Here is a 26,481-nt window from a genome sequence, read left to right as displayed (position 1 = left end):
TTATTAACTAATAAGTGCTATAATACTGTTCTGATTAACATTTAAGAAAGATTTAATAAAATCCATCTTCAGAGTAAAATATGGCTGTCAAGTCAGCTAGATACTGTTGCAACAGGAAACCTGTAGCCTAAGAAAAGAGGAAGTATAGTGCATTGTGTATCTTAGAAAAGACTGCTTGAAAGCTAATGAAACTGCTGAATTAAGAGAAATGTCTGATTTATGCTGTGTAAAGAAAAGGTCATGTCTGGGGCAATGATCTTGATTATGAGGCTGAAATACTGTAAACTTGTAATCAACTATGTACCACATGCTATGTGATGTAAGCAAGCTCGACTATTTCAGCATCTGAACTCTCTTTATTCGGGGCTCAGAATTTTAGTGATTCCTTATATCACAGCTGAGCCAGCTGGCTAATAAAATCTTTCCTTCTTAAGATTCTGTTTGGTTTCAAGTCCTTGGGCAAATCCCTAGTCCTGCTACACACCCTTTCCAGGCTCCACCCCCAAAATCTCCAGGAATTTCCCATCCCAGACCTGGCAACCCTACAAAGAGAGCTGTGGCTCTCGAAAGCTTATGCTACAAAAAAGTTGGTTAGTCTTAAGGTGCTACTGGACTTTTTGCTATCCTGAAAAGAATGGCTGCTTCAGAGGGTAGATTCTGTGGCATCATATCCTGCCAAGCTCCCTCCTGTCCCCCAGCTCTGTCCCCAAAATCTCCAAGAATTTTCAAGCCCAGAGTTGGCAAACCCACAGTATGTTCCAGTTTCCCCTCAGAGTGACACACAGTTTTCTGGTCTGTGTCCCTGATAAACGGTCTCTCTTTGGTCCCTATTTTTATGGGCGGAGGCCTTGTTAAAATGCCATTATTGTAAATGGCTCGAATGTTGTCTTTCTTCCTATGCAAAGCTGCAATGTCAGAATGGAATCTGGGCCTGCAAGTTCTCGAAGCTACTGGAGACCTCCGGCAGTTGCAGCTGCTCCTCAGGCCCTGGAGCAAAGCCATTTGTTCCACGGTCTCAGATATCTGACATACCCTTAAATAGAATGGGAAGGGGGTCTGCACATTTCGGCAGGGTGGGATGCCCTTGATGTCTCCTGGCACATTTGCCATTTAAAAGGGAGCTGGTATAGCCTTGCCCAATCCTGGGGCAGCTGTTGCATGCTCATTTCAGGGAATTATTGGGATGTGTGATTTATTCTTGACTTAACAGCACACTTCTCCCCTTGAAGTTAAACCCTCACCCCTAAGGTCTTGATCGCTGTGCTGTGGTCCTTGGCTCACGACCATTTCATTGAGCTATATATACACATACAACTCCAGGAGGACACACGTTATCAGTGCACTACGAGGGGAGAGAGAGCGTGCACTGTGCACTCAGCAAAGGAAAATTCACTCAGCCGGTGAACAACTCTGCTGTCTGAACCCAGGCAAGGTGAGGAAGGTTTTTGGGGGGGTGAGAAGAGAATGAATTGGGATTTTATAAGAGCAGCATGGAATGAAAATGAATGGCATGCTTTATTTGTGTGCGAAGTATTATTGCCAGGGGTGTGCATAGCATTTTTTTTCACATCAGCCATGGCAGGTGACTATGACAAATCCCAGAGGCCCTTTGCAGCTGCCCAAATATGGTGAGGGACTGAAATACTTGATGGGGGTGTGTGAGAATTTTTCAAGCACAGTGATTGAGAGCAGCCACGAGACCTGCCTCTGTCAAAAGCTCATTAATTAAGCCATTCGTTTTTCTTATTCTTATCCCTCCATTCTGCAATGTGGGAATAAATAATGCTTACCTGCTTTGCCAGGCTCTTATAACAACTATCAAAGTAACACAGATAGACTTTGAGCAGTGGCTAGAGATGCTAGATCAAAATTAAATGGCATTGCCCGGAATCGTTAGGGTTGCCAGCTCCAAGCTGGGAAATTCCTGGAGATTTGGGAGGTAGAGCCTGGAGAAGGTGGGATTTAGGGAGGGGAAGGGTATCAGGGGAATATAATGTCCTACTGTCCATCTTCCAAATCAGCCATTTTCTCCAGGAGAATGATCTCTTTCATCTGGAGATCAGTTGTAATTCCGGGAGATCTCCTGCCACCACCTGGAGGCTGGCAAACCTACTCGCTTAGGGTTACCAGCTTCCAGATGGGACCAAGAGGTCTCCTAGAAATACAGAGGTCAGTTTCCCTAGAGAAAATGGCTGTTTTGGAGGGTGGACTCTACGGCATTATACCTTGCTGAGGTCCCTTCCCACCCCAAATTCCACACTCAGATCTCCAGGATCTGGAGCGTGCACACCGGCATTTGAGTTAATTAAATCAGTTACAGAGTCAGCCATCTGAAGCTATACAGTTGCCTGCAGTAGTCTGCGAAGCTGCGGAGCTGCAAAGTGCCACGCCTATTTGTTTTGCCGGCATATGTTGTCCAATCCCATTTCGCAGGGCTTTTTTTCTGCTGGAACACAGTGGAACGGAGTTCCGGCACCTCTTGAAAATGGTCACATGGCTGGTGGCTCCGCCCCCTGATCTCCAGACAGAGGGGAGTTTAGATTGCCCTCCACACTGCCGAGCGGAGGGCAATCTAAACTCCCCTCTGTCTGGAGATCAGGGGGCGGAGCCACCAGCCATGTGACCATTTTCACCGAGGGCGATTTAAACTTTAAAAAACTCCCCCCTTGTTCCAGATGACCCAAAGTGATGTCATTGTGTGGTCCTGTGCTGGCAACTCACTAAGTTCTACCACCTCTTTTCCCAGAAAAAAAGCCCTGCCGTTTCGTACAAACATCTTCATAGGCATTTCTTCCATATAGCAATTGCTTCACTCAGGGCCAAGCTACACATGACGAATGACACTTGAACAGCAAGTGGATTGAGTGGAGGGCAAGTGAACAGGGAGAAATACACTTGCTGTTCAAGTGTCATTCGTCATGTGTAGCTTGGCCCTCAGTAACATACCACCCTAAAGAAGCCCTCTGGCTTCAGCTGGAGATGGCAGGAACCAGTAGAGAAGACAGCTGGACAAAATCACACCCTGAGGAAGCATGCTCCATTTGAAAAGCATTCATGCTCAGCTGCCAAAATATCAGAACCTTCCTTCAAGTCCCTCGATGTTCTCTGAAATCATCTTTGTTCCTAGACTGATATGTTAGCACTTTTTCCTAGATGGAAGACCCTGTGCAGCTGAAGGACGAAGGGAATAAATATTTTCAGGCCAATGACTACGAGAACGCGATTAAAAGCTACTCAAAAGCACTGAAACTCACCAAAGACAAGCCCCTCCAGGCCGTCTTGTACCGCAACCGAGCAGCCTGTTTCCTGAAAAAGGTGAGGCTACAAGAGGGGGGAGGAGTGCCCACAAACAGGTGCAGAACCCCACATTCGTGTTTATGAAAACAACATCAAATCTATTCCCCCACCATTTATTGATGGACATGTTTGCAACACAAGAAGCTAACGCAGGGACCATCGAGACAAATGCTGTTGTCTGAAGTCCAAGGGTGACATTTGCTATATAATGAGATATAAAACAGAGAAGTAAATTATTCCCAGTGACTCACAATCTGCTGAAGGCCATCTGCAGTCAATTACACAGCTGAATGGAAAGCCGGTCAACAAAGAAAGAGCAGAAGAACGTCAGGAGACCCCTGATGGATAGGACCAAATAGCCTATATAGTCCAGATAATTGTTTTGCTCAGTAAACAACTACCCACCCCTCCTCAGAAGGTCCTTGTTCTCTCCTCTTGTGTTCTTCAGCAACTGCATTTTGAGGTACACTGCTCCCGGACATGGAGGCTCCATTGAACCATTATGTCTAATAGCCATCTCCTCCATGAATTTGACTTTGTCCTCTTTTTAGCCCTCTAAACTAACACCTATCTTGAAGCAGTGAGTTCCACAAGTGTTGTATAAAGGATAGTTTCCTTTTGTCTGTCCTGAACCTATTGCTCATAAAATTTATTGCGAGACCTTGAATTCTGGTATTACAGGAGGAGGAGACAAAGTTGTCTATCTACTTTCTCCATCCCATGCATAATTTTAGAAACCTCTGTCCTTCCTCTCCCCCTTAGTTGTTTTCGACCAGAACTGTACGCAGTATTCCAAAGGTGGCCACACCGTAGAAATCTATGCAAAAGCACTGGAATACTGGTGTTTTTTTATTTTCATACCTTTTCCTAATAATCATAGAACTGGCCTTTTTCTCTACTGCTATACCACTAAGTCGACATTTTTCAATGCCAGAAAGAATCCTGATGTACATATTGAACACTAAAGGAGTTGACCCCCTTGTTAGGTAGTCAAACTGAAAAAACCTCCTCTAGGCAGGGGGCACAAAGAAAATTTTGGTTTACCTAAAACCCAAAGGATTGTAGAGTGAAACTTCAGAATCACTAACACCAACCTTTCTTCTTCCCCCAATCACAGGAAAGCTACGCCCAGGTGGCATCAGATGCATCTAGAGGTAGGTTTGACAACTGCTCTGGATCCGGGGGATTTGATTTATATATGTTTTTGCTAGCAGCTTGCTCTTGGCTTACCAGTAAGGTGACCAGCTACACAAGACAAGAGCCCACAAAAAAAGGATAACATGCACAAAACATGCATCTACGAATTTATATTCAAAGCTGCAAGTTTACAGAAATACTGTTCTTCATAGTGCCAGATCAGCTTTACAAAAAACTTATTCAGCTATTAAAGAGACCCATTTCAGCCAAGTCTATTGGCTGAAGGTGAACCCAAAGATTTCAGAGGACAGGACTTCCCTTTGGAAATGAGGACATAGGGCCAGCCTGCCAGGCCTGCTTTGGCAATATTGGAATCAGAGCCAAGTATGTGCACTATACCCTGACCTGGATAGCCCAGGTGAGCCTGATCTCGTCAGATCTCAGAAGCTAAGCAGGGTCGTCTTTGGTTAGTAATTTGATGGGAGACCTCCAGCGAAGACCAGGGTTGCAGAGGCAGGCAATGGCAAACCACCTCTGTTAGTCTCTTGCCATGAAAACCCCACCAGGGGTCACCATAAGTCAGGTATGACTCCAGGGCACTCTCCACCACCATCTGCACTATAAACTAGCACCATTTTACCCACCCTCTCCTGTTTCCCCCCAGCTATCGATATCGATCCTTCTGACATTAAGGCCCTGTATAGGCGCAGCCAGGCCCTCGAGAAGCTGGGGAAGCTGGACCAAGCCTTCAAAGACATCCAAAGGTGTGCCACTATTGAGCCCCGGAACAAAAACTTCCAAGAGACCCTTCACCGTTTAGGAGCCAGCATCCAGGAGAAGGTAAATGTCAAAGAGCCAGGAATCGGGAGTGGGGGAGAAAGAAGCGTTTACAGCCTCGAAGCTGCTTCCCTTCGGCCCATGTTGCAGCTCTCATGATGCTTCTCACAAACTAGATTCTGACATTATCCAGGTCCTCGATATTTCCAAGCCTGCAAGGTAAAAGGATTTATTGAAGCTTTTTAGATCCCTACATGTTTCACTTTAGGTTTCATCAGGGGATCTGTTACAAAATAATATCAAAACATCATTTGTCAAAACAACAATTAATTAATAAAATTGGAAACATTAAAATATAATTCATAAATACCCATCCAAGCATATTACAGGTTAGCCTTGAAAAGTTTCTTTAGCAACATCCAGAATTACAACAATTTGTTATTTCCAGAATGGAAGAAATATAAAAAATAAGTGATAAGCACTGATGTGATAACATACCTCCTATGGAGTATTTCAAGTTACACCTTGAGCAATGAAATCAATAAGGTGGAGCTGCCTGTATCTTATAACCAGGTGTGATGCAATATATCCTTAGATCTTAAAAGGCCAGTGATTTTAAAAAGGAGCTTAGACCCCATAACCAGACACGTAAAGGAGATCTAGGCTCCCATTTAACCCATGAGGCACCAAAGACCTGAGTATCCATTTACCTTCCTTTCTCCTTAACAGGTTGTCATTCTGGCCTGGTACATGGCAGGCAGCACATGACAGATAGTCCCATGACATCAAGTGAGGGACCCAGAAATGTGTGAGGAGGAGGGAGGATTAACAACCCAGAATTACAACAACTGATCTCCAGACTATATAGATTAGTTCCCCTGGAGGAAATGGCAACTTTGGAGGGAGAACTTTATGGTATACCATAGAGTGTAGGAGAAATGCAAGTCCTAGAGTGATATTACTACCCTGCTGAGCTTCCTCCATTCCCCAAACTTGGCCTTCCTCAAGCATTGCCCCCAGCTCTCCAGGAATTTCCCAAGCTGATGTAGGTGACCCTAGAAGATAGAGGAGCAAGAGGGTAATACCCCAGCCCTATGCATGCGAACTAACTGAAAATGTAGCTGTATAGGGGTTTGGGCTGTCCTGAGTAACAGCTGTCAAAAACCTTTCTGATGTAAGGACTGGCTTGCTGGATCAAAACAAAGGTTCATCTAAACTACCATCAGTTCCCTCAGAGATGTTTCCAGGAAGCCCACAAACAACCCTACTTTGCTCTTTGAGTCCAGCAGCTGACTCAGAGGTAGTCTTCCTCTGTCCAAGGAGGTTCCATTTTACTATCACAACTAAGAAGAACTGGTGTGGGTACAGCAGACTGGCTAAGAGAATTGTGACCTGGGAAATCTGCAGTTTGAATCTCACCTCTGTCACAGCAAGCCTCTCCTTAGATCCAGCAAGCCTCTCCTTAGGCACTCTTGTCAGCTTCAGCCCAAGTATGGAAGTAATACCAGTCTGCTTACAGGGCTGTTGTAAGGCTCACAAGTTAATGCGAATTATGAAGTACATTAAAGTTCTATTTAAATCCTATTCATCATTATTAAGAGATTTATCCTCCAAAAATATGTCTAATCTTTTCTTAAAGCCATCCGAGTTAAATGGCCATTGGCATACCACGTGGCAGTGAATTCCATGAGTAATCCATATATATGGTTTAAACCCCTTGCATGGTTTTAGATGCTAGGTTAAACGTATCCAATTTTTTCATCCTCTCTGGGGTAGCCAGCATAGATTTTTTTTAAAATCTCTAGTCTAATGCCTGGTCTATGCTCTTTCTCAACCCTGCTGCAGTTGAAGATCCAGTTCTCTACCGATGCCAGAGTGCAGAAAATGTTTGAAATCCTGCTGGATGAAAATAGTGAGAAAGACAAACGAGAGAAGGTGAGCATTTTAAAGGAGCAGATTCCTGCTGCGAGGACAGCCATTTTGTTCCATTTTCCTAGGACCAGAAAGTTTTTCAAAAACTTTCAAAAACTATAAGATACAGGCTAGAACATATACCTACCAAAATATTTATAAGCATGGAGGGCCTAAATACATGCTATATTGTCTGTGTATGTGTGTCTGTGTCCTACCATTTCTGCCTTGGTCCTGTCAACTGATGTACACTGTGAGTGCCGTGCCCAGAACTCTCAGGTGTGTAGGAACCTGATTCAACTTGGGACTGCACTAGAGTTACCAACCACCAGGTGGTGCCTGGAGATCTCCTGAAACTACAACTTATCTGCCAGTGACAGAGAGTAGAAATATATGTTCTGAAGTACCTGGAGATGCTCAAATACAGAATGTTATGTGTGGTCCTCAGTTCATGCTCGTGCTGGGCGCACATGAATGCCACTTTCACAACTGCGAGTCCTTCAGCGAGAACAAGTACTATAAGCTCCTTTGATTTGCCAATTTGCATTTCTTTAAGGTGTGAGAAAGTGTCAAGATCTGCATTTCAGTGAGTGGATATGGGAATCTGGGGAAACTGGGTACTTTTAGCAATTGAGGAGGAACTGATATTGAACATGTGAATGTATTCACACAGAGCAAATTAAAGTATGACTGTGCAAGCAAGTGCATGGAAAGTTGGAGGGGGGACACGTGAAATGAAGTTCACTTGAGCATCTTTAGGTGCTTAGTAAAGTGCATTTTCATCCAGAGGACCAGTTCCCTTTGAAAAAATGGTTGCTTTGGAGGGTGGACTTAATGGTATTATACCTTGTTGAGGTCCCTCCCCTCCCCAAACCCCACCCACCCCAGGCTCTACCCCCAAATCTCCAGGAATTTCCCAAACCAGAGTTGGTAACCTAGTGCAGCCTATGGGAGGGGGGGCATAAGCCTTCTGACTGTAGCACTTCCCTCCACCCCTGTGCACATCTTCCTAACCTGAAACAGCACTAGAGAGCCACTATATAGCCACTGGGGGAAAGATACGATAATTGATAGGCAGCCCATACACAAATTTCCCCAACAGGGCAAACAAAACTCTCTGAGGACATTTAATTTAAGGGGAATAGCATGGCGCTGGGAAGGCTTAAATTGGGTCTCCCCACCTGCCACAGTAGCAATCCAAATTTGACTCCCGTGTACCGGGAAGTTAAGCTCCAGATACGGAATTCCTAGCACATGTCTGGGCAACAGGAACAGCGTGGGGAGGCGAAGCAGGCAAGGACAATATAATGTACAGAAAAATTGGTTTTGTCTGTAGAAACAAATTTTGGATATAAATACAACTCCAAATAGCTCTTTTTTCAGGATAAGAATATAGGGTATTTTTCTTGCTGGAATAACACAGTGGGCAAAAAACTAAAAGGAAGGGAAATGTCTAAGGATGGAGTCTTGTTCTAACCAATGATAAAGGAAGGTTGTCTGTTTGACCACATAGCCCTCTGATGACTACAAAAGCTAAATTCCTCCAAATGTCTATTGAATAAAAAATTCAGAGAGGTTAGTTGTTGTTGTTTTTTAAATGAAGCACCAACTTCCCTGCCACCGAACCAGTGGCACCATCGACAGCATTCAGACTCTTTTGCTCTGTTCTCGGATCTGTCCTGAGTTGTTTTTCTGGCATAAAACAAGCCTGGGTGTAAAAAAAAAAGCCTCTCTTGGCTGAACTGTACAGACGTAGGTTCTTTGTAGCTTCTTTTTTTATTGGTCTTTTCATCACAACCTGAAACCCTGGCCCTGAGCCTGATTTGAACTGTGGCCCCCTGCCAATTCACAGCCACAAAGTAAATCACGTAGCAAGCAACCTTTCTTTCCCCTCAAATCAGGCAGCGAACAACCTCATTGTTCTTGGTCGGGAGGAAGCAGGAGCAGAGAGGATATTCCAGAACAACGGTCTGCCCTTGCTCATGAGGCTGATAGAAACCAAGAATCCAGAGCTGATCCTCGCAGCCGTGAGGACCCTTTCGGGGATGTGCACAGCCCACAAGGCACGGGTAAGAGAGCTGTGGTTCAGAAATTCTCTACCAATCTGTTGTGCTGTTGTACAAGTGTCAGGGTACACCTCAGGGCTCATTTCGAGGGGGAACGTGCTGGAACGCAGTTCCGGCAGTTCCCCAAAGAGGTCACATGCCAAGTGGCCCCACCCACCTGACTCTCGGCCATTTTGGGCCCATTTCAGCCTGGATTGGGGCCAAAATGGCCCGGATCAGGCCTCTGATGGGTGGTGGATCAGTCTCCCGCTCAGCAGCAGCCCGATCCTGACCATTTTGGGCCCCTTTTCGGCCATTTTCAGCCCCTTTTTGCCATTTTGGGCTCAATTTCGGCCCTGAATGGCCAGGATTGGGTCCAAAACGGCCAGGATAGGTGATGTCAGGGGGTGTGGCATATGCAAATCAGTTATGCTAATGACACACTCCTGGTGATGGCACGAGGCGTGTCAGAGCCAGTTTGGTGTAGTGGTTAAGAGCATGGGACTCTAATCTGGAGAGCCGGGTTTGATTCCCCACTCCTCCACGAAGCCAGCTGGGTGACCTTGGGCGAGTCACAGTTCTCTGGAGCTCTCTCAGCCCCACCCACCTCACAGGGTGATTGTTGTGGGGTAATAATAACACTTTGTAAACCGCTCTGAGTGGGCATTAAGTTGTCCTGAAGGGCGGTATATAAATCGAATGTTATTATTATTATATGCTAATGAGTTATGCTAATGAGTTCCTCCAGCTCTTTTTCTACAAAATGACCCCTGGTACACCTTAACATGGGTCATGTGATCACTGCTCTGCGCTGAAGAATTCAAAATCAGAAGGGAGGAATTCCTAGTGCATTGGCTGTGCTTCATAAATAAGGCCGACAGTGCAATCATAAGCTGAGAGGTACACCCTTCTAAGCCCATTGACTCTTAAGATAGCAGTGCAAGTAATTTGGAATCTGGGGCGAAATTCAAAGGGGAAAAACTTGGAAGCCATCTTTCAGGTAGGGTTGTCTACCTCCAGGTAGGGCCTGAAGATTTCCCAGAATAACAACCGATCTCCAGGCAATCATTTCTCCTACAGAAAATAGCTGCTTTGGAGGGTAGACTCTATGACATTATACCCTGTTGAGGTCCCTCCCCTCTCCTAACCCAGCCGTCTCTAGGCTCCACCCCCTCAATCTCTAGGAATTTCCCAGCAGGCAACCTTAGCTCAGACCCAATTCATCTTGTACCCTTTCTTTGAACAGGCCACCGCAATTCTCCACATGCTGGGAATTGGCAACATTTGTCAGTGGATGGCCATAGATCATGAAGAGATCTCTCTGGCTGTCTGCAACCTCCTGCAGGCCATCATTGACTCTTTAACTGGAGAGGGCAAGAAAGAGGAACATGGGAAAGGAGATGCTCTGGTGTTAGGTAATTATCCTGCGCAGCAGCCTGACAGACTTACTAAGGGTACATTCACAAGGGACCCTGAAATTACTTTCAAGGGCTTAATTCTGGAACAGACAATCAGGGCGGTGTCAGGAACTAACTGGCCTGGAAGATGGTCCATCGCTAGTCAGAGATGCCTGCTTCATAGTTGATGCCTGGTATTATTCGTTAGGTTTCTCCAGCTTCTGCCCGCTTTGTTCCCAAGATTTCTTGGAAAGAGGGAATGGCTGTCCCACCAGTTTGAACCTGGAGGGGAGATTTTAAAAATGCATATCTCTTAACTTCCTTTCATTTGTTGAAATGTGTGGATGTGGTTTAAGGCTATCAATGCTAATAAGTCCACAAATTACTATAAAAATTACTATAAAAATACCTTCCTGTATTTGTGTCTGTGTGTCCATGTGTGTGATTCTTATCCTGAAAGAAATAAAGAACCAATTTATGTATTGCTTTTGTGCCTTGTTGCCTGGAGGTCATTCTTAACTCGCCCTAGGTGATCTAGCAAATAGCCATTTAAAAGCCCCTTTTAGTATATTTATGGGGGGTTTTTTAAATGAAGCTGGCTCATACCAAGTCAGACTTTTAGCTCATCTAGCTCAATATTGCCTGCCCTGACTGGCAATGGAAGTTGTCAATGTCCTCTTCTTGCATTCCTTTACCCAGAGATGCTGGGGACTGAATCTGGGACCTTCTGCAGTCCTGTCCAACTAATACAGAGACCTAAACGCTTCCAACAGATAAGAAGCTGGGGTAGCGGCACGTATTTACCACAACATCTAACTGAAATTATTTTGCGTTGTGCTGCTTGTCTTCTTCTGTGCAGACACCAAGAAGGATCTAAAGATGATCACCACTCACCTTCTGGACATGCTTCCCAGTAAGAAAGTATCGGGGCAAGGCCGGGATCGGTCTCTCAACCTGCTCAATAAAAACGTGCCAAGGAAGGATCAGAGAAACCCGGACAACAGCCGGACCCTCTTTGTGGTCGACAGTGGTAAGCGCTCCTTAAGGTTCTGTCTCCCTGTCAAGATTTTAAGAACAGGAGATCTACAACATAACTAAAAGTAATTTATAGATCTGAAATAGTTTTAGGTGGGTAGCCATTTTGGACTTCAGTAGTGTTGGAAGAGGAGGATTCAGTGCTGTCCCTTTCCTCAGGTTTCAGAGGGGGACAAACCAACAAGTTAGAAAGATAGAGAGGTCAGGGCACTCTGTTTACTGTTTACTGCTCTGACTGTCCTTTGATATGTAGATTGCTATTCTCAGGATTTCCTCCTCCTGACTTCCTCCCTCTCACTTCTTCTCTTCCTGGCATTGTTCCAGGCAACCTCTCTCCTCTCCTCCCTCCATCTTGGCAGCATGGATGCAGGCCTTGTCCTAGCATCCATGCCCATCCTTAGACTAGACAGGTAGTTAGGATCTATCTCTCCTCCTTTCCGATCATAGTATGGAGTTCCTACAATAAAGAACTCTTATTTCTTTTCTAAATGTAAAGCAAGTGTATGATTTTATTATTTCCCCTCCTGCACGCACACCAGCCAGCAGAACGAGCTCACAACCACCTATCATCATGCTTCCTATGCCAAACAATAGACTCTGCTAACGGCCCAAACATGGAATCCTTTAATTAGGTTTCTGGGGCCTACCTAATGATTTATTTATCAAGTAGAACAGCAGGATTTGAGACCAGTGGTGCCTTAGAGACCAACAACATTTTCAGAGTATAGACCTTTGAGAATCAGAGCTCCCTTCTTTAGACACTTTCACAAGTTTACACCCTGAAAATCTTCTTGGCCTTTAAGGCGCCTCTGGACTCAAATCCTATAGATCTAAAATATTTACATTTGCATCTCTTACTAATATCACATCTGATGAAAAGAACTGTGGTTCTCGAAAGCTTATGCTACAGTAAAGTTGGTTAGTCTTAAAGGTGCTACTGGACTCTGCCATTTTGCTACTACCGACGAACATGGCTAACTCCTCTGGATCTAATATCACAGGAAGATGTGTGTAAACATTGTACCAGTACCATTCACAAACATGTTGGTCCAAACAGTTGCGGCTATCTTCTGGCTGCCCAGTGTCTTCAGACCATCAGCTACGGCTCAGTAGTAGCATTCCAGCTTTACATGCCAAAGGTCCCAGTTCACTCCTTGACATCCCTGGTCCAAGTATCTCAGGTAGCAGGGGATGAGATGGGATTGATCCTTGCTTGGAGAGCCCAGTCAGAGTAGATGATACCTGAGCTACAGTGACCGATGGTATAAAGCAGCTTCATAACTTGAGCTCATTTTGTGTCTTCCGTCTCCCAAGGTCTAAAAAAGATCCTGAAAATTGCCGGCCAGATCCCAGACATGCCCAATTGCCTACCGCTGACGGAGAACAGTCAGCTGACCGCTTCTGTTCTTCTGAACAAACTGTATGACGACTTGCGATGCGATTCCGAGAGAGAGAATTTCAGGCTGCTCTGCGAAGAGTACATCCAGTGAGTCCAGCTTTGGAGCCTTATATGGATTTTCCAGAACAGGCAAAGTGCGAAAAAAGGGGGCCTGGGTTGATTGTCCTTGGAATCCAGGACCAAACAGAAGTATAGTATGGGAGGGGCCGTGGCTCAGTGGTAGAACATCTTCTTTGCATGCAGAAGGTCCCAGGTTCAATACTTGGCATCTCCAGCAAAAAGGTTCAGTCAGAAGACATTTCTCTGCCAGAGACTGCAGAGAGCTGTAGCCTCTCAAAGGAGGCAACGCAGAACCAGATGGGCCAATGTATAAAACAACTTCATGTGTTTGTCTCTATTCATATCTATCACAGTTCCCAGAGCTTGAACCATGAACTTCACAAGGCCCATATAATGCACCTCAGAGACCTCTTCAGGCCCAGAAGGGATTTGGCATATACTACCATTGCTCAGGAGTTCTTTCGTAGAAAAAGAGCTGGAGGAACTCATTAGCATAACTCATCAGCCTATGCCACGCCCCTTGCCAGCACCGGAAGTGAGTCATTAGCATAACGGGTTTGCATATGCCACACCCCCTGACGTCACCTATCCTGGCTGTTTTGGACCCAATCCTGGCCATTCAGGGCTGAAATTGGGCCCAAAATGGCAAAAAAGAGTGGAAAATGGCCAAAAAGGGGCCCAAAATGGTCAAGATCAGGCCGCTGCTGAGCGGAAGAGTGATCCACCATCCGTCAGAGGCCCAATCCGGGCCGTTTCGGCCCCAATCCAGGCTGAAACAGGCCCAAAATGGCTGAGTCAGGTGGGCAGGGCCATCTGTCATGTGACCTTTTGGGGGAACTGCCGGAACTGTGTTCCTGTGCGTTCCCCCTCAAAATGAGCCCTGCCATTGCTATTGGTAGGCAATATGAAGTCTCTGGATTGGCTGTAAAGAAACCTGGCCTTCTGTTCAATGGGACAGGGCCTTCTCTGCTCAATTAACCTCAAGGAACTTAGAATGGAATACATGAAGCTGCCTTGTACTGAGTCAGACCGTTGGTCTATCAAGGGCAGTCTTGTCTACTCTAACTGGCAGTGCTCTCCGGGGTCTCAGGCTGAGGTCTTTCACATTATCTACTGCCTGAACCTTTCAGCTGCAGATACAGAAGAATGAACCTGGGTCTGCCTGCATGCAAACAAGATGCTCTACCACTGAGCCCTCCCTTAATGTGCCATCCTAGTCTAGATTCAGGTACGGGTACCCACAGTCCTGGCTAGGCCTTGACATACCATAAGTCCAAGTTAAACAATGAGAGCTGGCATGGTGTGGTGGTTAAGAGTGTCAGACTAGGAGCTGGTAGACCCAGTTTTGAATCCCCACTCTTCCATGGAAGCTTGCTGAGTGACCTTGGGCCAATCACACCCTCTCAGCCTAATTTACCTCACGTGGTTGTTGTGTGAAGATAAAATGAAGGGGAGGAAAACAATGTAAGTCAGGAGGAGGGAATCTGAGAATAGCAATCTACATATCAAAGGACAGTCAGAGCAACGATGTAGGCCCATTGGGACGAAAGATGAAGTATAAACACAGTAAATAAAATAAAGGCAATAAACAAAATTACTGCAAGGATTGAGAGGAGAGGAAAACTACATCACGGATACTGGCCAGTTGGTGCCATGCAGAGCTGGCTTTTCCCTGTTTAATCCAAAACTTGCCCAGAAGCTGAAGAATAGCTTCGTAGGAGAGCCAAAAGGTCCATCTGTCTTGACTGTGGTGAGACCGTTTCTAAATCTTCTCTACTGCACTAAACAATGTTTTGTTTTGTTCTGGTTGACTCTGGTCAGGCCTGATTTAGATATAGGCGTGCACTTAAGAAGTTTTGAGAGTCTACTTAGCTATCCTATATCAAATCATTTACCTCCTGGCTAGAGGTACACTACCGATAACGTCTTAGGTTCGTTACCAGTTATTGTACACAATTATGGAGTCTCTGTTTCCATTTCAAACCTTTACTATTACAAAATAATTATTCAGTATTCTTAATATCAACTCAATCAACAGAAAATCTTATCATCCATTATAACTTCATAGATCATTAAAGGAGAGAAATTACATGAGTCCAAAAACATACCTTATCCAAAGATACGAAGGTCACAGGCAAGGAGCCCCTTCTAAGAAGAAGCTCTAAATCAATGTAGCCTGTCATATTTATGGGGTTTCAGAACCTTCTCTTATCAATAGCTGTCTTTCCTACTTCAAAGACTCCAATTCTTGGCTCACTTATGACTTCCTACAACAAACAAGGTTATCCATATTTGAAGCGTCTTCTTGAAACATATAGTTAGTTCATTCTTGCTACTTCTCTTAACAAAGTCTATGTAGAATTAATAATTACAAGTTTCTCATACATCCAAATATCTTTTGGCTCTCCATTGATGCAACTATCCTTAAATGATATGGCCAGCTGTCAAGGTAGACATCCCTGCCATTTTCAGATATTCCTTGTTCCTGGGCTTTAGTACATTGTATATAATGATATGAGTTACATGGCTCTTGTAATCTACACATGGCAATACAACTGTGTAACTCCGTTGTTTTATGCCCCTGTCCAGGGTTGTTCCATTCTAGGCCTCTAGTTTCCCTGTCTAGCTATGGGGCCACGCTAGCCCTATTTCTGTATGCAAAAGTATCTTGAATGACTTTCTTGGTCATATCCAGCAACTGTTCTATGACAAAATCAAAAAGAGTCCAGTAGCACCTTTAAGACTAACCAATTTTATTGTAGCTTTCGAGCTTTCGAGATTCACAGTTCTCTTCATTAGATGCATGGAGGGCCAAAAGAAACTGGTCAGATATAGAGGAGGAGAGGGGAGGGCGGAGTAGATGCAAACAACTCCTTCTGATATGGAGATGCAAACAGCTCCTTCTGATATGGAGATCAGTTTGCTTCTGTAAAGGTTCAGAGGAGTTAGCCATGTTAGTCTGGGCTAACTCCTCTGAATCTTTACAGAAGCAAACTGATCTCCATATCAGAAGGAGCTGTTTGCATCTACTCCGCCCTCCCCTCTCCTCCTCTATATCTGACCAGTTTCTTTTGGCCCTCCATGCATCTGACGAAGAGAACTGTGATTCTCGAAAGCTTATGCTACAATAAAATTGGTTAGTCTTAAAGGTGCTCCTGGACTCTTTTTGATTTTGCTACTACGGACTATCAAGGCTAACTCCTCTGGATCTATGTTCCATGAGAGTTTGACTTCACCCAGTGTTCTCAGTATGTTCTGGGCTTCCATCCACTTGCAGGAGCCAGATAGACCCTCAAGACATGGATAAGACTCTGCATGCCATCCAGGTAGTGTCTGGAGTCTTGCAAGGACCTTTCGATTTGGGTAACCAGCTGCTGGGTATGAAGGGCGTCATGGAGATGATGGTGGCCCTGTGCGGCTCTGAACGAGAGATTGACCAGCTGGTGGCCGTGGAAGCCCTCATCCATGCTTCAACCAAGCTAAGTCGGGCCACCTTCATCATCACCAATGGAATCGCCCTGCTGAAGGAAATTTACAAGAAGACTAAGAATGAGAAGATCAAGATTCGAGCTCTGGTGGTAAGTTCTCCTGGACCCATCAGGGTTTTTTCGGGGGGGTTGTATGCATTGAAATGCCCTGGGCTGCATATCTCAATGGCTGATTCCGCACACGTTGGATAACGCACTTCCAATCCTCTTTATAGATCATTTAGAACGGATTTTTTGTGTGTGCGGAACAAAAAATCCACCTCAAACGACTGATAAAGTGCATTGAAAGTGCATTATCCCACGTGTGCGGAATCAGCCAGTATCTCAAGCCAGTGTAATTCATCAGATTAAAATTCCATTTGCTAGTTGAAAATTCACACTTGGTCAGACTAATGACCAGGAATTAGCATGGACTCAAAACAAAAATTGGCCACTCTCAAAAAATTGGTCACATGCCCAGATCTATCTTGGGACGGAGGCTGTTTTTATGCATTTCTGCTACTATTGTTTCCATTGCTTTGGATGGATTACATTTGGTTATCTTTTCATACCACCACAAGATATATTTCTGATCCTTTTTTAAAAATTGCAAAGTACTTGGAAATTAAGGCTAAAATGCAATATATAAATTGGAAACTATAAATGCTCTGATTTCGTTAGACACAACGTAGAATTTGTCTTAATATTTGCCGCATATAAACCAACCCCTCTGCCACGGTGCACCACACAGTGATTTTTTAAAAAATTCTTTTACTAGGGTCTTTGCAAGCTGGGCTCCGCAGGGGGGACGGACTATGGCCTACGCCAGTTTGCCGAAGGATCTACCGAAAAGCTAGCGAAACAGTGCCGGAAGTGAGTAATTGGTCTGAAAGGCCCTATCGTGGTGCCAGTGGGACAGAGTCTTCAGCTGTCCCCCTTCCGTCGAGATCTCCAGCAATATAATCTTCTCCATTGTGAGGTGTCTGATCGGTGGGGGACACATTTGTCCTTTATCAGCTGTGTAGCTGATTTAGAGAGTATCATTTCCAAGAAGCGGCAGAAATAGGAAATATAAACGACCCACGTAAACTCAGAAGTGTAGAGTCAGGATCCAGGCATCCTTCCTTGGAGCTTAAAACAAATATGAAACACATACTGACATACCCATTCCAGCATACACACACAATCCCATGCGTTATATGAGAGATCAAAATATTTCTAAATGTCTGTATCATGGTGATGAGCTTGCAGGCTACCACGTGCCCCCCACTAGGGCTCCCAAGTCGAGAGTATCCACTTCTGCTACCACCAGAAGGTTCCAGAGTGAAACCTAAAATTTGAGGGGTGCAGAGAATATTGGGGGAACACAGCAAGGAACAAGAAGGTTGGGGGTCACGGGGACCCACAGATGAATGCAAAGCTGGGACAAAATCCTCATTCTTCAGATGAATCTTTTTTATGCTGTAGCAGCCTCTGCAGCAGAAGAAGTAACGACCTAATTACTTTGTTTAGATGGCTGTGCAATCCCGCCATAGACACCCGCACTCGGAAGTGGGCCATAGAAGGGCTCGCCTACTTGACCCTGGACGCTGATGTCAAAGATGATTTTGTAGAAGATGAGCCGGCCCTGCAAGCCATGTTCGAACTCGCCAAGGTAATGCTCACACATTCACTCGCCTGCACACAGCACACTTGCAGATCCACACATGTTGTGATGGTTTATGAAGTGTGCATGCAAGGGGAATGCTGCAATGCCAGCCTTTTCCTAGCACATGAATGCAGCATGGAAAAAAATAAAAAACTGACGGGCATGATACACCCCCAAAAAGCCTCTGCACACCGCACATAATTAACGTGTGGAACTCACTGCTACAAGAATGTAGTCACTTTGATGGCTTGGGAAAGGAATTAGACAAATTTGTGGAGAAGGAGAGGTCCATCAAAGTCTGTCGGTAGTTACGTGCAACTTCCATGTTCCAAGGCAGTGTACCTCTGAATGCCAGCAGTTGTGGGGGGAGGAGAGACCAACACTGAACGGGAACTTTTTTCTCAGTGCCCTCTTTATAGGCCTTCCAGGGTCATCCCTGACAGAAATGGGCCTTTGGTTTGATCCAGCAGGTTTAGATATTCATGGTGTTCTTAACTCCTGAAAATGCTGGTTAAATGCTAAAAACCAAGGTTCATATTTTTAAAAAGGCACACTGAACACAACCCGTGCTTAAGAAGAAGCCATCTGTTGCTTTAAATATCTCACGACTTCTAATTTTGCCCTGTGCAGACAAGCGATAAGACCATCTTGTACTCTGTGGCTTCCGTCTTGGTAAACTGCACCAACAGCTACGACGTCAAGGAAATCCTCCCGGAACTTGTGCAGTTGGCCAAGTTTTCCAAACAGCACGTGCCCGAGCAGCACCCAAAGGTAGGCTGGAATCCCAGAGGCTAGCTAGAAAAACTCCGGAGGTTCAGTAGCCCAGGGGCTCTGGGGTGTGAAGGCATCAGAGGGTGTAGGGCGAAGGATTGAAGGTGTGGCCAAGAAGTCAGAGAGACTGGTGCTATGGGTGTGGCCAAGACCCCAAGACTGGTGTGATGGGTGTGGCCAGGAAACAGTGCTGTGGGGAGGGGCTGTCTGGTCATCGTGGCCAATATTGGGGGAGACCGAGGAGGCTACACTGAACATACAATGAGTGGAGAGGAGGTGGGTTTCAACCCCAGGGGTGGGTCCAGATGTTGGGGAGGACCTTAAAAGAGGCAGCAAGAAGCTTTGGGTGGTGGACAAAGTGAGGAGGGAGAAAGGCACCTCTAGGGAGGGTCTGGACAAGGGAATCAGGAAATTCCTTGCTGAGGACATCACAGGAGAGGTTATCCTGTACTTGATCAATAAATCTTGAAAACAGTTGGTGTCTGGGAGATTTTGTGTGGGAGAGATGGACCGCTGACCCACGCTGAGTCTGCCTTGCATACTGCTTCTACAAGGCCCCGGGGTGCTGACATGTGTGCTTACAGGGTCTCAGATGGAGAGATGAAACCTACATCGTTCCCTTCCCCCATTTCTTTCTCACCCAGGACAAGAAGGACTTTGTCGAAAAGCGAGTGAAACGTTTGGTCAAATCTGGAGTCACCTCTGCCCTGGTCTGCATGGTGAAAGCAGACAGCGCCATTTTGACAGACCAGACCAAAGAACTCTTAGCTCGGTATCTTGCCTACACTAGTGTGTGTTCAAAAATCGGGGGGCAGGGACCATAGTGGAGTGATCGTTTTTATTAAAGATGTCAACATCCATATAGGAGGTAAACATGAAGAGTGTACCGTAGAAGACTTTAAATACCGAGAGCCAGTTTGGTGTACTGGTTAAGAGCACGAGACTCTAATCCGGAGAGCCGGGTTTGATTCCCCGCTCCTCCACTTGAAGCCAGCTGGGTGACCTTGGGCTAGTCACAGCTCTCTCAGAGCTCTCTCAGCCCCACCTACCTCACAGGGTGTTTTGTTGAGGGGATAATAATGGCATACTTTGTAAACCGCTCTGAGTGGGCATTAAGTTGTCCTGAAGGGCAGTATATAAATCAAATGTTGTTGTTGTTATTAAATTCCAACCATATGGAATGGGGGTCTTGTAACCAAACTGAACAGCCAGGATTGGATGCATTTCTTCCCCAATATGTACATACTGAATTGATATGGGAGAGGAGGAGAAATAGAAGTGGAAAAATGCCATTGATGTTTTTTGCATGCAGAAGGTTCCGGGTTAATCTCCGATATCTTCAAAGAAAGGTTCTCAGTTGGCATCCTGAATTAAAGGTCCTGGGAAAGACCTTTCTGTGACTGAAACCTTGGACAGCTCTTGCCAGAGTACTGAGCTGGACGGACCCTGGGTCTGACTCATTCTAGAGTGTGGTGAATGCCGTTTAAGCACACTTTTGCTGCATTCCAGCGTATTTCAGTGTGCCCAAATCCCTCCCACCACACTGAACACATAAAGCCGCCTTATACTAACCTTTGGTCTATCAAGGTCCATCTCATCTGGTCTGACTGACAGCAGCTCTCCAGGGTCTGAGTTCGAGGTCTTTCACTTCACCTACTACCCAAGAGTTTTAAAAAGTGGAGGTGCTGAGAATTGAACCTGGGATCTTCTTAACAGAAAGCAGATGCTCTACCATTGTGCCATGGCCCCATGCTGTAAAATACCTTTTATGTCTTCATCCATAGATTGCTAGCTGTTCAGGACAGGGTTCTGTAAAGGTACGGGCACATGGATGGTGCCATATCAAATGACAACAATTATATATGTGTGTTTGTATTTTGGCAGAGTTTTCCTTGCCTTATGCGAAGATCCCAAGGACCGTGGAACCATTGTCGCTCAAGGAGGTGGAAAGGTAACTGCAATCTGAAGAAAACTTATGTGGGAGTAAGCCCCACAGAATAAAATGGAATTTTTGAGTAGACCTGCTTAGGATAGTTCCGTTACTCTTGCAAGGACCAAGACTGAAACAGATGCTCCTGTTTTGGAATACAACCACCCCAAAGTGTGAAAAATGTCACAGAATCTCTCTGCCAACATGAGTTTCAGGTGGCCTGCAAGAAAGACCCCAAGAGCAAGATAACATCCTTTAGGAGGATGAGCTAAAACATCACAAAGCGGTATGCAAGCTTTTGGGTTCAGCAGAACTCTTCTTCAGCCAGAGGAAGCGCTTTTGACAGCTAGGAGGCTTGCCCACTGCTCCGTGAAGTGGGCTTGTTCTAATAAAGGTGCCACCTACCTGTTGCTTTTGGACTCTTCCAATGGAGGAAAAAGAGTGCAGGCTGCTTTTTAAACCTAATGGGTACAATCCAGCTTCTCTAACATCAAGGAGAGTTGGAATGCAAGCCCCACACAGTGTTACTCTGGTCAATGAGCTTAGACTGGAGTAACTCTGCATAGGATTACACTGTGAACTTCTTCCAATGTGCTACTGTTAAAAAGGAATAATGTAAGAAGATGGAACAATATGAATTACAGAGCCTGCATAAGAACCGATACTCATGAACAGACATGAAGCTCCCTATTGTGAATCAGACCACTGGCCCATGCGGTCAGTCTTGTTTACTCAGACTGCCAGCAGTTCTCCAGGGTCTCAGGTAGAGGCCTTTCACATCACCAACTGCCTGGTCCTTTTAACTGGAGATACCGGGGATTGAACCTGGAACTTTCTACATGCCAGGCAGATGCTCTACCATTGAGCCACAGCCCCTCCTCTGATAGTTTCAGAAGGGTATCCATGTTACTCTGCAGTGGCAAAATAAAACAGGAGTTCAGTAGCCACTTGAAGACACATCACATGTATTCCAGCATAAGCTTTCATGAGTCAGAGTTTACTTCTTCGGATGCATGGAGTGTATGTCTGCTCTGAATGACTTGGTTTCTCTTTGGTTGGTTTCCAGCTGGCCTCTCTTTGCAACACCTTCCACCCTCCTGTGGCTTGTAACTTCCAGTATAAAATTACTGCTGTGAATGTACACTCCTGTGCACCTGATGAAGTGACTCACAAAAGCTCATGTTGGAATTTTGTTTTTTTAATTTTAGTTTTGCAAGGCACCACTGGCCTCCTGATTTATTTTGCTGCATAAGAACTGGGAACTGATAGAAGACGATCCTTTTGTTTGGAGACGCTAACATGAACATTCTGGGATTTAGTTTTCTTTCTTCCATGTTCCTCAATAGGCCTTAATACCATTAGCATTAGAAGGCACAGACATTGGCAAGATAAAAGCCTCACACGCTCTTGCAAAGATTGCTGCTGTCTCCAATCCAGACATAGCGTTCCCCGGTGAGAGAGTGAGTAAACCCTTGCTTTCTGCAGACTGTTCATCATGCAGCAGTGGTGGGAAGGGGCCAAGATGCAGCAACTGGAGAGGGATGCTAAGATGCCTGCCTCTCGTGTAGGTGTACGAGGTCGTGCGGCCGCTGGTCAGCTTACTGAACACAGAGCGAGACGGGTTACAGAACTTCGAGGCGCTACGTGGGCTCACCAACTTTTCAGGAAGAAGTGACAAACTCAGGTGAGCTCCACAGACTCTCTGAGGATGTACATGTTAGGGAAATTTCTTTAAAAAGTACTCTGCTTTAATTCTATTTTCCATAACAGCCGTTACTCTCCATTATACAAGACACCAAACTGTGATCAATGAAGAAATATGAGTTTTATTACATTTATTTAATAATAAAGCTCAGCTGCAGATGCCCTTATTATGACATATGCATAAAGATCAGCCATAGCAGAGAATCTTATATACTTTCCAAAGTTAGTTTACAGAAAAGAGATAAAACCAGTTCTATGCTAACAGTGTTGAATGTTTCCCCCCCAGGCAAAAGATTATCAAAGAGAAAGCCATGCCAGATATTGAAAACTACATGTTTGAAAACCACGATCAACTCCGACAGGCAGCGACGGAGTGTATGTGCAACCTGGTAGTTAACAAAGAGGTAAAAAACATGTTGTGATGGAAGTAGGGCTCCAAATCCTTGGATCACCATTCCCTACCCCTGGAACAATTCTCCTTTTCTAGATTTTAAATGGTTTGGGGGGTTTTTTCTCCACAGGTCCAAGAGAGATTCCTAGCTGATGGAAATGACCGGCTCAAGCTCGTTGTTTTGTTGTGCGGTGAGGACGATGAGAAAGTTCAGAATGCCGCAGCCGGCGCCCTGGCCATGCTGACCGCGGCACACAAGAAACTCTGCCACAAGCTCACCCAAGTGGTAAGAGCTGCATTGCCAACATGGATATAGAGAATGGCAGTGGCTGAGCAGTAGAGCATCTGCTTTGCTAATGCAAAAGGTCCCAGGATCAAGCCCCATCATCTCCGGTTAAGGATCAGGCAGTAGGTGATATGAAAGACCTCCACTTAAAACCCTGGAGATCTGCTGCCAGTCTGAGTAGACAGTACCAACTTTAATGGCCCATGATCTGATTCAATATAAGGCAGCTTCATGTGAATGTTGCTCACAGATAGGATCAGCATAATCTGGGGAGACGTCCTATCGGACTTGTCCATGTCAAAGGTCGCTGTGCATGTATTCTTTCCATCCATTTTCCATTAATGCAGCCCCAGTTTTGGCCAAGTGCTCTTTAGATACGTATTCCTATGAAAGTATTGATTGTGACGCTTGGGACCCAATGAACACTTCACTGAAATGCACAGGGGGTTATCCAAAAAATGTGGAATGGAACACCACATGCAGCTACTTGTCCAGTCCTAGCACATATTTAAAACTGCTTTCATACTATGTGGAGGGGGGGGGAAGGGATGGTGGCTAGATGTCTTATTCTGTTCACAGCCTCAGAAACTTTACTGAAAGGCAGAAAGAGGACAGATTAAATAAATATGTACCTGCAAAGCACCCTTTTCACAGCAGTCATTGAGGGTTGTTAAGCAAATCTCTGCAAATGCTTGATTGTGCCCATTGGCACATTGGTCATTTTGCAGTTACAGAGAAGAACTGCTCTTTGTTATGGTGACGTGCCATTCATCATCAAAAGTTTCCTCTTTTTTTGTTGGAGAGAATCATAGACAAAGAGCTAAGCTACAAGAGACGAATTACATGAGGAGGAGCACATGAAGAGAGTCGAAAACTCACAATGTTAGTCGGGAAGCTGAGTTTTAAAAGAGATCGGAAGGCATTGTCAATTTCCCCTCTCTACAGAGCCAGGGAAGTTGGCTCCTCAGAGTGTTTGTTAATTTCCTCTTCTCATCCTAGAAGGGGAAGTGAAACTGACAAGAGCCTTCCAGAGGCAAAGAGGAAATTAACAAACTCTCTGAGCAGCATCTCTCTGGCTCTGTAGAGAGGGGGAACTGACAAAGCCTTCTGATCTCCTTAAAATTCACCTTCCCAGCTAACATTGCGACTCCCTTCACGTGCTCCTCCTCGCGTAACTCATCTCTTGTAGCTTCGCTCAAAGTGAGGGTTTTTTTTAAAAAAAAAATTAGCTGTTGAGACTAGATCTTGGATGCTGAAAGAACTCTGCTAACCAAAGATGTACAAATCCTGTAACTGGTTTTAATGACTGTGTAAGACTATGGGGAAAAATTCTCATGGCTTTCATTTTTCCTGCAGACAACCCAGTGGCTGGAGATTCTTCAGAGACTTTGCCTTCATGACAAACTGGAAATCCAGCACCGGGGAGTGGTGATCGTTTATAACTTAATCCACGCAGACCAAGACCTGGCTAAGAAATTGGTGGAAAGTGAAATGCTGGAGATTCTGACCGTTATTGGCAAGCAGGAAGATAACCCTAACCTCCAGCACGTGCTCAAAGTAGCCCGTGAGTGCCTTGTTAAGTTCATGGACTATGGGCTGATCAAGCCGGTATCTCAGCCATAAGGACGCAAGAAACCTAAATCAATGAGGACTAGGAGAACAGAGAGGCTGAATACATACCAAAATTGCCGTTAGAAAATGGATGCATTTCCCAAGCTTTGATGAGCATAGTATGGGGAAAATACCAACTAATTCCTATCTCAATGGTCTAATGGAGGCCAGCATTTGGTTCCTGCTAGCGATTTTCTTTTAGGAAGTAGCTGCCCGTTAAAACTCCATGGCTTCTGATAATATTGGATATGTTCAAAGCCTTAGTGCCGGTGTATGGAATACAAAATTGCCACTTCTGTCTTTTCAGACTTAGGGTGGTTTTTATAAGCATTGTCCTTGCTGTTTAATACATCAGATTGCAGGTGGAGGGGGGGCTCAGCAGCCTTTTTATTTACCTGTGATGTTTCTGGGCTCGTTGTCATTCTAGGATGGCATTTTCTTAATAAAATTAGTTCTTGGTGATAGGCTGCACTTGTGTGGCTTCCTTAAAACTACATCTAGCGTAATAGCTAACGTGTTTGCCAGTGGCAGCTTTTAAAAAAAATAATTGAGAAATTGATGGATATAACTCCCCCAGCCCCCTGGTCCTTCCTTATGGGTAGTACAGATGATTCTCAGCCTTACTGGGGTCCAGAATCAAGGAGGGCCTCTTTCATTCATAACTGTGGTCTCCAGGGAAGTAACACTGAGCAGGGCTTAAAGAGCTCAGTCAGGTTCAGATCTTTGGTGGGGCGCCTTTCTATGCACCTTTTATGTGCGCATCCAACCCCCCCCCCCCAAGGAACTAGCGATGATGAGCCTACCAGATACTCAGCCTGAGTTCCTGCCTCACCTTGACAATTGGATGGCTGGAATTTCTGCTACACCAGGCCAGTCCATAACTGTGCAAGCCAACCCGAAGCAAGACACTCTGCCAAAATTATACAGGCTTTTTCTGGCGTGGTTGTTAGATAGTAGGAGGAACAGACAGGGTTTTTCTATTCCTTTCCACAATCCCCTCCCTCCATATCCCGCCATGAGAAAGACCTTCCTCTGCAGGGGCAAGCACCACTGAACGTGTTTCTGGGGGACACACAATAAGGGAATCCCCCTTTGTGCCCTGCTTGAGGACTTCTCAAAAGCATCCGTCTGATCTGAGACAAGCGCTGCTGGACCTCACAAGTCTTTGGGCTGATGTGTATTACCCATGAGAACGCAGATTGGAACTTCCATGGGTGGAAGCAGTCTATCTCGGAATACTGTTTGCTGAAAGATGCACACAGCAGGGGAAGGCTGCTTTCATACCCAGCTTGGGAGCATCTCAGAGGTCCCTGGAAACAGGATGCTGGACTAGATGTACTGCAAGCCAGGAGGGCTTTTCCTACAAATTCAAAACTTCTTTGGCTAGTTACCAACCCAGTATCATGCCTTCTAAAATACACAGAAGTTAATAAACAAGACTGTTCAAGAGAACAGGCACATTGGTTTTTTTATTTACTTATATATGTCGTTAATGGTCCGCCTTTCTCACTGAGACTCAAGGTGGATTACACAGTGTGAGATGAGTACAGTCAATATCAAGAACATTTCCATAAATAATGCAATAGGGTAAATAGATAAGAAGTTCACAAAGACA

At 45.2% G+C, this 26,481-nt stretch overlaps 1 protein-coding gene across 1 annotated transcript; it reads left to right on the top strand.

The window, feature by feature from the left end:
* The first annotated feature begins 1,349 nt into the window (after positions 1 to 1,349).
* Positions 1,350 to 26,318, top strand: UNC45B (unc-45 myosin chaperone B). Its single transcript, XM_055001901.1, has 20 exons — positions 1,350 to 1,432; positions 3,154 to 3,315; positions 4,415 to 4,451; positions 5,099 to 5,274; positions 7,057 to 7,146; positions 9,024 to 9,191; positions 10,414 to 10,582; positions 11,424 to 11,594; positions 12,914 to 13,085; positions 16,336 to 16,636; positions 17,304 to 17,398; positions 18,038 to 18,179; positions 18,804 to 18,944; positions 19,589 to 19,716; positions 20,829 to 20,895; positions 22,221 to 22,334; positions 22,443 to 22,558; positions 22,865 to 22,982; positions 23,100 to 23,255; positions 24,612 to 26,318. The coding sequence occupies exons 2-20, from the start codon at positions 3,154 to 3,156 to the stop codon at positions 24,876 to 24,878; spliced, it is 2,790 nt and encodes a 929-aa protein (XP_054857876.1). The 5' UTR covers positions 1,350 to 1,432; the 3' UTR covers positions 24,879 to 26,318.
* The last annotated feature ends 163 nt before the right edge of the window (positions 26,319 to 26,481 follow it).

This window comes from Eublepharis macularius, chromosome 17 (assembly GCF_028583425.1).
Source record: "Eublepharis macularius isolate TG4126 chromosome 17, MPM_Emac_v1.0, whole genome shotgun sequence".
Classification (NCBI taxonomy): domain Eukaryota; kingdom Metazoa; phylum Chordata; class Lepidosauria; order Squamata; family Eublepharidae; genus Eublepharis; species Eublepharis macularius.
The sequence above is the reverse complement of the archived record's forward strand: the minus strand, read 5'-3'. Positions and strand labels throughout refer to the sequence as shown.

Excerpts from the sequence above, each read along its gene's own strand:
- UNC45B (XM_055001901.1), top strand. The coding sequence starts at position 3,154 with ATGGAAGACCCTGTGCAGCTGAAGGACGAAGGGAATAAATATTTTCAG. Across the intron at positions 4,452-5,098 it reads GGCATCAGATGCATCTAGAG|CTATCGATATCGATCCTTCT; the intron begins GTAGGTTTGACA and ends GTTTCCCCCCAG. Across the intron at positions 19,717-20,828 it reads ACCAAAGAACTCTTAGCTCG|AGTTTTCCTTGCCTTATGCG; the intron begins GTATCTTGCCTA and ends GTATTTTGGCAG.